This window comes from Chlamydotis macqueenii, chromosome 1 (assembly GCF_036417535.1).
Source record: "Chlamydotis macqueenii isolate bChlMac1 chromosome 1, bChlMac1.mat, whole genome shotgun sequence".
Taxonomy (NCBI): Eukaryota; Metazoa; Chordata; class Aves; order Otidiformes; family Otididae; genus Chlamydotis; species Chlamydotis macqueenii.
In genome coordinates this window covers 47,005,948-47,018,059 of record NC_141556.1, presented here as the reverse complement: position 1 = coordinate 47,018,059, position 12,112 = coordinate 47,005,948, and the positions used below count along the sequence as shown (strand labels likewise).

Here is a 12,112-nt window from a genome sequence, read left to right as displayed (position 1 = left end):
TGTGCCAAGCAAATAATACATAAGGACATGGTAATGATATTCTGGGACTTTTTCATCTGCTACTAATCCCATACAGCCAGAACTTAGCACAAAATGGTTTGAGTGTATGAGTCCATTTAGACAAATCTTTCTGGTACATTTTTTAAAAAGTAAGATCTTTTTGCAGTGTTTGAATTCTGGAAATGCGACAATTGCCTTTTGTTGTAGAAATTAAAAGAAAAGGAAACTGCTCTGTGGAAAGCTGAACAAAATGTTTTATCAAGAGACAAAGTTATAAATGAACTAAGACTTCAATTACCTGCAACATCAGAAAGAGAGAAAATAGTGGCTGAATTAGGCAAACAAGAAGATGATCCAGAGTACCATCATGCCATAAAAATTGCTCATCAAACCATTGCAAATATGCAAGCAAGATTAAATCAAAAGGAGGAAGTGTTAAAAAAATACCAGCGTTTGCTTGCTAAAGCAAGAGAGGTAGTTAAACTTTTTTTGCACAAAATTTCTTACATTTTTAAGTTGTTTCAGTTGATTCTTTGTTTATCTCATTGTTAGTAAAATCTTAAAAAATTTCTCACCTCAGAGGTAACAACAGAGACAATTAGTAATTTTTTATGTAGCAAGTTCATGTAGAATTTTTTAATTTCTTAAAATAGGAGGCTTGCGCGGTCAAGAGGTTGTATATGTGATGTCTGTCTAGGAATTAAATTAGTGTGACAGGAAGAAAATGAAAATTCTACTGTGAGAAGTGGTCTCAGTATATTATATATTTATATGGGATTTTCCAGTATTGCAACAATGATCTCTGGACTGCATCTTGCAGTGAATTTGAAAGGTACAGGAAAGATGCATTTATCGAAAATATGATCCTTAGAGCATATTTTAATTTAAAGCATATTTTAAAGCCTAAACAGTTTATCTAAGCATACTTTGTATTATTTAAGCATACTTTATATTCTTTATTCTTTAAACTCTTAAAGCATATTTTGAGCATAAACCTTGTGTCTAAGTAGTACTTCAAGACTAAACATGTATCAGTTTTAGTGTGTGTGGATCAGAAGTACATTTCCAAAGCAGACTTCCTATCATCTTCACGTAGTGTGCTTTGGTTAACATATGTAACTTTTTCTTCTTGGAGAAATTAAGTTTTTTGTTTGGAACTAAACCAGAAGATGCAGCCTAAAAATGAGCCTACTGCACTCTGTCTGCTAGCAGACGTTCAGTCCATGAGATCACACTATAGCCCAAAGTAAATAGACCTGAAAAGTACATAGTATGGATATCACTGTCTGCATTGATAGTTGCAGTTGGTGAGGACCAGCACCAACTGTTTTGCTCTCCAGTTCCTGTCCTGTTGTGCCATACTACTTGCTACATAGCTTAAAACTGCAATAGTAGATTTTTTCCCAACAGTATTAAAAAGGTTAAAAAAAAACCTGATTATAGCAAAAAGAAAAGTTTTTTAACTGCCAGAATTAGAGGAAAATTTGGGAAGCAATAGTCAGCAGTGAGTAAGCAATGAACATGAAGGCACTGTAGTTTCATGACTTTCTGGAATAGCAGGCATCAGTGGAGTTATATTTTATTTTGAACTAACAGGAACAAGAGGAAATAGTAAAGAAGCACGAGGAAGACCTTAGAGTTCTACACCAGAAGTTGAATTTGCATACTGACAATTCCCTTAATAGATTTAAACAGACTGCTTTGGTGAGTTATATGTATTTGTGAGATTAGTGTTCCAAAATTCATAAAATTGTTGCTCAAAAGAACAGTTTCACAGTCAAAAGTAAGCAATAAATGATGAGAGGATTCACAGAAGATTAATTTGAGGTGTAAAAAACCAAAGTTACCACCTCAGTATAGATGAGCATTTTTCATATCATCCTAATTTATGGAGCCTTCTAGGAGAGAGGGGCATGATTTGTTTTCTGTTCTTTTCATTCAGTCTGTGGTTATGTTAAACTAACCTATTTCATTAGAAATTTTATCTTATTCCTTTATGATAAGGTGAAACTTGTATTTATCTGGTTATTCTGTGGATCATTAGATGCACAAAGCTCTTTTCAGACCAGTGTGACTGCTTTCTCTGTGAACTAAGAATCGTATCTCAGTAAATAAACCTGTTAGATACCAATGCTTGGTTATATTCAGGATTGAGTTTAAAATGCATCACTAATGCTCACCTTTGATTTAAAGCTTAAATGTTTACCGCATGCATTTGTTCTGTTTTACAGGAGTTAGGGAAAAAGATTTCTTTATCACTTTCGGACAACAAACATTTTCTCCGCTTAGCTGAAATGGAGCAAACTGTAGCAGAACAGGATAATTCTCTTGCTTCACTTGTTGGAAAATTAAAGAAAACATCATATGATTTGGAGAAACAAAAACAAATGACTTTAATGAAAGTCAAAGAGTTTGAGACTATCAAAGCCCAGTAAGTTAACATATGTCATAACTGAATCAAGGTAATTACGTATTGCTACGGAACTAGTCTATGAAATTGAACATGATTTTGATGAATTTAAGGTTTGGATGAAAAAACTAACTCAGAAGAGTTACTATTGTTGATAACTGTAAATTATTTTTAATCTGTAGCCTTTCATCGAGGCTAATATTGAAAAACTGTGGCTTGGAAAAATGCTTTTCAGTTTTTAGCTTTGTGCCATCCAGTGAAAAAGAAAGTATTCAAGGAGTCTTGGTATGAGAGTCATCTTTAAGCTACCAGGATACTTCCTGGTTTGTGTTTTGGGGTTTTTTCCTCCTGATATATCCGTGTGGGCTGGCTGCTTAACAAGGTTAAACTCATGAAAATTTAACTCCTATTTAAAAAGAGAAAAGTATGATGCTTTCTCTGCCTGTTAGAGCCAGGAATTAGAATGAACAATGCTCTGATCTCATTTTGCTGATCTACTTAAGCAATTTTCTTATTACATGGACGCCTTCTTTGTTGAGTCAGTCTTTTTTTTGCTGTTTCCAAATCTATGTGTCATTTGCTTTAACAATAATAAAAAATATAACATCGTACCCTTTGTTATTTATTTGGATTTTACTAACTTAATTATTGCAGTGTACTCTGTTAATGCTTATTTTTGTTAGGCTTCAGGAAAAACACAGAATTGATGTGGAACAACTAAAAGATGAATCAAATGCATTGAGGAACATGTTATCTCAGATGGAAAAGGAATTAGCAAACGTAAAGGCTGAACTAGAGGTCCAAAAAGAAGCAAATAATAGAGCGCCCACAGCAACACTGAAAAACCTGGTGGAACAGCTGAAGAGCCAGTTAGCCATAAAAGAGAAGCAGCAGAAAGTTAGTAAACAAAAATGAATCCCTATGTCATATAAATGTTTAATGTTGCTTAATGCTTAAGAATTTTATGTATAGTACAGCAGGAGATTGAATATAATTGCATAATGTAACATAGTGAAATATAATTGCTTTTTCTTGTTTTGTAATCTTCATATTAGCAATTTCTTCACTTAAATTGAATTTATTATTTTTAGGCTTTAAGTAAAGCACTTCTGGAACTTCGAGCAGAAATGACTGCTAATGCTGAGCAGCAGATCATTTCTGCTGCATCACAAAAAGAGGCATATATGAATGTCCAGGAGATTGTTGACAGACAAACAAAGGAGCTTACGGTGAGTGCTAGGTACTATCATTGTACTGCTTTGTTGCATTGTTGATAATCCTGATTTGAGGGGTTTGCTGTTTTGTTTGTTTGTTTGTTTTCATCTAGATGCAGATAGAGGAATTAAATAATCAGGTTACAAAACTTACGGATAACCTTAAAATAAGTAAAACCAGGGAAGGTGCTTTGTCTGATGAAAGGGATGAGTTGAACCAAGAACTTCAGAGGAAAGAAAAAGCATTTGCTAAAATATTGAGAGAAAAAAACGAAATGGAAAAGGAAAACGAAGAACTGAAGAAACGGATTAGGAGGCTAAGCAGTAGCATTCAGGTAGAAGTGATTTTTAAAAATATGTTCAATCTTGGTCAAGTTTCTGGATAGATGTTCTGGTTTGGGGAGGAAAGATTAAATACTTTTGGCAGGCGTTGAGACTTACAATTGATTTTAAAATTTATGCTTGCTCATCAGCTGGATTACATACGAACTATTATTAGCTTTTGCTGTTGGAAGCAAATAAAAGGAAGAGACTGAAAAATACTTGCTCCTTGAAATATGTTTGAAAGAGTCTGAGGAGTTGAATTACCACTTTCAAAGCTTCTTTGAAAAATGGAATTGTGTGATCTTCCTGGCTGTCCTTATTTCCCCTTTCAGAAGAAAAGTAAAGGATTTATAGTAGAATTGTTCAAGTTTTCTTTTTAATTCATCTGATTGCTCCTGATGATTCAGTTTAGAATCCAAAGTTACATTCCAATACTTTAATAATTTAAAGATAATTTTTAAAAGATCATTTAGGTTGTAAACTAGTTCTACCATGCCGTTATTTTTAGTTAGTGGTCGCTAAACTTCAAGTTTGTAAAAATTTGTAATTTTTCAGAGCAAAGCTGATGAACAAAATCTGATAGATGCACTTCAGAAAAAAATTAAAAAGTTGGAAAGTGAACTTGAGAAGAAGTGTGAAGAAACAGAAAAAAAAGGTGTAAGAGAAGACAAGGTATGTGATCTTTAGATCGTGTCTTTGAAAGACATCATCAGCCTAGGTCTAGGCAATTCAGCTGTCCCTGTTGCCTCTGAAAAAAACCCAACCAAACAACTTGATGAGAAGAAAAGCAGTTTTCTGACTGTAATTTCTTCATTTTCCCATACTCTTTGTTACTGCTCTTGTTGCTTAGTACTGGTATATTAATATTTTCTTGCCCTTTTTGTAGAGTTAAAGATTCATGACAAGTTTTAGAAAACTAAGATTTTTAGAAAACTAAGATTTTATAGGTAGCAGTGAAATTGATTACATAAGTGCTGTCAAATGTGCGTTTGCAAAATCAATGCAATGATAAAAACATGAAGTAGGAGCAAAAGAGTGAATCCTAAAAGGGATGATCTCTGTATAAGAGGTTATTCTTCACAATAGCGACCTCGACATACAAGAGTTTGTGAGTGATTGGAGATGTGTTCATTTTACCAGGTTTTTTTTGTTTGGATTTTTGCTTGTTAGTTTATTACTTCAGTAACTAATTAGTGCCTTGTCATAGTAATCATAAAGTATACTGGAATATTAGAGCATGCTTGCATAATAACATTCGGACTATTATATTAAATATTACTCTAGGACCGCACTTACGCTTCCAATTAAAGTACAGACACTAACTGGAGAAGGGAAAAGTCCAATTTTTTAATTTAACACAAAAATTTCTTACAGGAATACTGACTGTGATTTTTCAGTAGCTATCTGTGATCACATAGGTACAAGTTTTAACTGATGTATAATTTGTAGTTACTGAATTGTAACTTTAATTAGAGATTCCATTTCTCAGAGAAGAGATGTGCAGCAGGGGCGTATAAACTCCTGGTGAGCTGCAGAAGACAGATCTGCTGTAAATTGGCGTAGAAAAACACTCCTTTTTCTTTAATCTGTCTTCTTTACTAACTGTAACTCAAAGTAAAAGGATACATTGCACTAGTATCTCTAATTTCATAAAATGTGTCACTTTTTTTTTTTTTTTGGGAAAATGAGTATTGAAAGCTAAGGAAGAGTTTGATAATAGCATTAAACTGCGTCAGCTTTATACACCAGTCACTATAGCATACTTAGGGTATCCAGCTGGGCCTGCTATTTACCATATGGTATATAAGGTAAATAATATCTGCCTGCTATGGCTTCATGTTTTAAATTGATAAATGAAGAATGTATCATTCTTGGTTTGCCAAAGTGTTCCCCTTGCTTTAAGAAAAAAAATTCAAAAACAAGTATATAATTTGTTTATGTACTTCACAGACCTCCAAGGAGGAAATAATTAGGTGGGAAGAAGGTAAAAAATGGCAACTCAGGATGGAAGGATTGCGGAACAAACTAAGGGAAAAGGAAAAAGAAGCAGATGCTTTAGCCAAACAGTTGAATACATTGAAGGAAATTTATACCAAGTAAGTTGGTTTTAATAGATTCAGCTACAAAATGATAACATAAGGGAAATTCAAATATGTTTGCCACATAATAATTATAACAGTTCATTATGTTTATAAGATTGATGTCTAGAATTTGACATTGCTATTGACATTAAAAGGATTAGTTAATTTTCAAGCAGCAGGTTAATCCTCTAGTATCCTTTCCCTTGTAGAAGTCAACAACCTTTATTAGAAGAAACTGTGTCTGAATAAAACTAATTTAAGTCCTTTATTATGCTTCTTGTATACAGCATTCTGTTATTGCTGTCAAACAAATAGCAGTTTATGAAGACAGGCTGTTTCTCACTGCTGTGTTATTTAATCAGATTGCTAGAATTGGATAGTACAGTACTGTTCTGTGTAGTGCTACTGCAGCATGGATGGTTCTAGGATTATGAGATGGAAGCCTTTAAAAAAAAAAAAACATATGCACAAACCCTCTGCAAATGTTATGTTTACTTCTGTAAGTAATGGCAGGGTTTTACTGATAAAAGATGCAGAAGAAAAAGGAAGCAGTGGTGGTAATTGTAGCTGCTGTTAGATTGTTTGAAACATTTATTCTTAGCATTTATTCTTAGCAAGTCTTGGATGAATTTCACATATAACACAGTCAAGACCAGAAAGTGGTTTATGACATGCATGGTACTGACTTAATGTTCATTGCTTTTTCCTGGTTTGGTTTTTGGTTTTTGTTTTGTTTTGTTTTGTTTTTAATGAAACTTTACTCTCCCGAAAGTAACCTTATTAAACAGAAAAGGAAGTGTGGTTCAGTGAGCAAATACATTGCAAATGTGGATTCTTTAAGATAGGAAATATTTCTGCTAAAGAAAGCAAGTTAACAAATATAGTTTTGAATTTAAATTTATTGGATTTTACAGGACTGAAAAAGAGAAAATTACTCTACAGAAAAAAATGAGAACTACTGGTGTAACTGTTGACCGTGTTGTCGGAGTAAGAGCCTCAGAGACTGAAAAAGAACTGGAAGAACTAAGAAAACGTAATCTAGATTTAGAAAATGAAGTTGCTCACATGAGGTGAGAAGCATTTTAAAAGAATCTGTAAAAACTAAAAAATCTAAATGACAAAAAAATCTGTAGAAAGAGATAGATAGTCTTTGTTAGACCAACTGATTCAATAAGGAAAAAAGAACACATGGGGGTTTCAAAAATCCTTTTTTGAGTCTGTGGTGAGCAAACTTAAAGCTACTTGGGAGCAATTGCGCATGTTCAGAGAATATGCAGCATTGGTTCATTATCTAAAAAGCTAAATAATATGAAAAACATCTGGCTCCTATTGTGTAAAATTATAATTGCAATTTAGAGTTGGTGAAAGTTACTTGAACGGTGAAGTTGCAGTTAGGGAGTGGATTCTTAATCAGTGTATCCACCATTACAGTGGATAGCGTACCTGAGTAATAGAAGCTGAACATATCTCAAAAGCATAGATTCCTTTTCCTGAAGTAAGTACTTTCTATTCACAAGGATTAGTTGAAATAGTGTATATGGCTAACATTGATTTAGAGTAACTAGCCCAGTAATACTAGAAAATTCAGTCTAGTAATCCAGAAGTTCATGGATTTTTTTACCTTAAGGGATGTTTTTCTGCATTAATTGTCATTTGTTAGTTTTGACTTGATTCGTTTTTTTATGTAGAACACAGCAAGCAATCCCACGAGATTCTGTTGTAGAAGAACTACATTTCAAAAATCAATACCTCCAGGAAAAACTTCATGCGTTGCAGAGACAGTGTTCGAGAGAGATGTATTCTAGACCCTCGGTAGGTTAATAATGTAACCATATTACCAGAGGAATCGTACCCACTTAACAAAAATATTCGTAATCCATTTGGTATTCTGTGTCATTTAGCTGGTTTTATTTCTAATTATAGTACTCCAGAACAGGATGTGAAATACTCAGCTTTTAATGTTTCTTAAGAACACAATAAAACAAACTCCCCAAAATCCCCAAAACCTCAAACTCACAGTTTCTGTGTTCTACAGATGGAAGCTGAAATAGTCAACATCCTAGCATATTGTCCTGGTTTTGGCAGGGATGGAGTTAATTTTTCCTCTCAGTAGCTGGTATGTTTTGGATTTTGTGTGTGAAGAATGTTCATAAACACCCTGATGATACCAGTTGTTGTGAATGAGACCAAGGACACTGTCCTGCTTTCCAAGTCTCGCTAATTTGCAGATGCAGGAAGCTGGGAGAAAGACAGACAGCATAATTGATCCAAACTGGCCAAAGAGAGTATTCCATGCCATAAACGTCATGCTCAGTATATAAGTGGGGGCAGGCGAGGGTGGGTATCTGCCTTCCTGGCATCCATCCTTCCTGCTTGTTTTTGCTGGCATCGTTCCCCCTACCTTGCTGGCTCCCTTTTGCTCCTTTGCCTGCTGCTCGGTTTTGTTTCCGTGATCGCTGCTCGGGACGGGCTGTATCGGTCATTGGGACATCGGGTGGTGAGAAAACACATATTGTTCACTTTGTATATTTTTAATATACTTATATTCAGTTATTATTGTAGTTTTCCCTTTTATTTTAGTAAATTGTCTTCATCTCAACCCACGAGTTCTCCTTCCTTCCTAATTCTCTCCCCCATCCCCCTGGGGAGGGGGAGAGTGAGCGAGAAACTGTGTGGTGATTTGGGCTAAACCATCACACATATGTAGAGAAATACAGGATATATATTTTTAAACATGTGAGTCTGCAACTGAGAGACTACTTTTATACTCTATATTGTTTGAAAATTTGGGATACACAGAGTTTGGGGAAATACTGAGCTGCATTTCAGTTACATCAGGTGTTTTTGTTGTGTCATGATTTTACAATGTTCATTATATTGCAAATATTGCATTATTAGGTTTTCTTAATATTTCAAGAAATAGATTTCACAGTACATTCTAGGTTTCTTTATTTCCTGTTTTGTTTTACTGTCTTCTGCTTTTCTTTCATGCTTCATTCTATCTTCAACTTGTATCAGAGTACATGTGACCAAACTGAACTGACCGAGTCCATCCCTATCAGTAAACAAAAGTATTTGAATTCCCTTCAAAAGAAATCTGTTTCAAATAGGGACAAATTCAAGCATCAGACTAATCATAGCATTACTGATGGCAATGAAATAGATGAGGAAGCAGGCATGCAAGCATGCATCCTGAGTAATGAAGGCCACGGGGCTACTGTGGAGGCAAGCACAGAAGTGTCTGTTGAACAGCATCCTGAAGATAGTGAGAAATGCCAGGACACAGATATTTCTAGGGAAGGACTGAAAAACAAAAATATAGCTGAAGCTGATGAAGAGAAGTGCAGTGAAAAAGAAGGAAATATAACCCAATCTGAAAATGGAAAACTTAATGAGGGATTTGAAGAAGAGGAGAGGAAGCAAGAAATACTCAAGCAATCAAATGTTGATGAAGAAGAAAGTATGGAAGAGCCTGATACTGACAGAATGAGCTGCAATCAGTCTGATTCAGGGGAACCTTCTGATCAAGCTAATGACTGTGAAGCAGAAATAATAAATGTGAATAATGAAATGAATCAACACACTACAGAGGATAAACGTGAAAATTACCAAAGTGGTACAGAGAGGGTTGAAACAACCCCAGAATTTTGTGAAATGCCCGAGGTTTGATACTGTAGCAGTCCTCTAGCATTTCTTCTGTTAAATGGTGTAGAAATAGAATAGTTTGATCTTGGTAATGCAGTGGTTTCCCATGCATGGTTTGCAGGGGTATTAAAGTAGTCACCAAGTGGTCCATAAAGCAAACCCTATGCTTTCATGATAGGCATGCATGTCAGCTCACAAGTAAGCTACCGTCAATTCTGAAGTTTTGGTCCAGAAAGTTTACACATAATCCCAATGATACATGCAGCGAGTTGATGATGTTCTTTCTTTAAGAGATTTATGATGTGTTATTATTTACACTAAGAAAAAAAATATGTTTTCTTGAAGCAAATATTTAGTCACTAAAAATGATAGGAATAAATTAATGGATCATACGGTTGATTCCATAATTACATAAGTAAAAACTGCTGATTATTCTATCATCGAAACGTTTTACTCGTTACTAGTCAGGCATAATAATTTACTATATACTTATGAATTGGCAATATAAGGCATGCAAAGCAGTCTTTGTGTAATAGAATTTACTAGCCTCCATGGATAAAGACTTAAGATTGTAGGAACTCACAGACTAAGAGTTATATGCTTATATTATAAGAGTTATATGCTACTCTTCCTGATGTGCTCTGTGATCTGTTTGACTTAAGTGAAATTCCTTATGCCATATGTACTATTTAATAAACATATCAGAATAGGTCTTTAAAATGAGATGCTGTTCCCAGGTAGTGTCACAGCTTAATACACTCAGCAGATTTTTTGTCTTTTAGACGTTGAGATTTATTTCTACACAATAGTTTGAGAGTTAGTTTTTGTTTTACAAAATTTTTACTGGTTTATCCTGATTTGTAAACTTCCCTTAAAGATTAAGCAAGTTTAGAAAATGTAAGAGAAGGGGTTAAAGTCAGAGCAGATTAGATCAAAACTGGTAAAACAACTGTCATCTGTTTTATTTCTGTGAAAAATACTAATTCTCTGTTGCTCTTTATCAGCTAGAACTGATACAATGATTAGTGCGTTACCACTTAATAATATTTTTTTCCCTCCATTTCCTCAAGACATCAGGAATAGGATCAGATGATCAATATCGAAGAGAACAAGAGGTTTTGAAGGAAAACTTAAAATTGTCATCTGAAAATGTTGAGCTAAGATTCCAGCTAGAGCAGGCCAATAAAGATTTGCCAAGACTAAAGGTAACATATTTTTAACTTTAGTCCCCTTTACCCTGACACAGGTTAGGGAATTGCTTAAAAAGAAATGGATATCTTTTCTGTACATACTGTAGGTTTTTCATGATTTTATGGAAGGTGAGAAGATTGAATGGCTGGTAGAAATGATGAAAAATGTCATTGTGATGGGAAATTGCTTTCTCTTTACATTTTTCAGAGTAAACCAACTGTAATTTTGTTTCTGTTCACCTCAATTTGAAATTTAAATAAGTTGCTTATTACTTTGGTTTTTTAGGACCAAGTAGGTGACTTAAAAGAAATGTGTGAACTTCTCAAAAAAGAGAAAGCAGACATTGAACGAAAGCTGGGCAGCATTAGAGGGGTGAGTATTGTAACAGCATTTTTCATCATAATTAAATGAAACTGGAAAACAAACAAAAAAAAAAGCAATGTTTTATGAAAGCTAAATTATTTGGAATCAACCGAAAGCAAACAGAAATTGTTCGTACTTTTTTATTTTATTGCCAAAGTGCTATAATAAATTAATGAAATTCAGTTAATAGGACCATCAGAACGACTAGAGCTACAGTATTAAATATTTGCACTATCATGGCATTATTTTGTCATTTGCAGTAAAGTTATCTTCGGAAACGTATTTGTAAAAAAAATAGGAGTTACAGCCCTAATAATGAAAATGATATTCATGTCTACATAAATGCATAATATAGTTACACCTTTATGATTTAAAAGATAGGATTTTTATTTGATGCAGATGTTTGAAACCGTAAGTGAAGTTTTTTGTTTGTTGTACTATGCATGATGATACAGTTAAATTTTACTCGAGCTACTGTCAGCTACTTTAATAGAGCAGTATTTCAGAAGTTACAGGAAAAAAAAGGCTTCAGCAATGCTCTGTATCTCTCTTGCCACTAAATTGTCAAATTATTTGTGTGACCTTTTAAAGGAAGCTGACTTAATAAAAGCTCTTAAGTGCCTTCCTAGCTTTTTCAGCTTACAAGCAGAATGAGTTCTACTTCTGGGTACCTGGAAAAAATTGTGTATTTCCCATTCTTTTACCTGTACCTTGCATGGACTGCTTGTGCATCTGGCTATCTCTTATGCAGTGGTAGTTTTTGAATAAGGAAATTTAGTTTATAAAACTGTTTCATTCAAAGGTTCTGAGGAGGTAGCAAATTCTGAATCTTCCTCCTTTTTCAGGCACCAGGATCTGACAGAGGTTTTTCTTTAACTCCAGCA

At 34.2% G+C, this 12,112-nt stretch overlaps 1 protein-coding gene across 1 annotated transcript in view; it reads left to right on the top strand.

Annotated features, from left to right (window-relative positions):
- The window catches only part of CEP290 (centrosomal protein 290), a 62,454-nt gene that overhangs the window by 38,296 nt on the left and 12,046 nt on the right, over positions 1–12,112 (top strand). Inside the window, exons 35-47 of the mRNA XM_086749996.1 lie at positions 208–474; positions 1,597–1,704; positions 2,232–2,431; positions 3,094–3,307; positions 3,502–3,639; positions 3,738–3,959; positions 4,504–4,620; positions 5,899–6,044; positions 6,944–7,099; positions 7,718–7,841; positions 9,048–9,692; positions 10,745–10,879; positions 11,151–11,237. Coding sequence (XP_086606122.1) covers positions 208–474; positions 1,597–1,704; positions 2,232–2,431; positions 3,094–3,307; positions 3,502–3,639; positions 3,738–3,959; positions 4,504–4,620; positions 5,899–6,044; positions 6,944–7,099; positions 7,718–7,841; positions 9,048–9,692; positions 10,745–10,879; positions 11,151–11,237 — 2,559 coding nt within the window. The remainder of the gene's footprint in view (positions 1–207; positions 475–1,596; positions 1,705–2,231; positions 2,432–3,093; positions 3,308–3,501; positions 3,640–3,737; positions 3,960–4,503; positions 4,621–5,898; positions 6,045–6,943; positions 7,100–7,717; positions 7,842–9,047; positions 9,693–10,744; positions 10,880–11,150; positions 11,238–12,112) is intronic.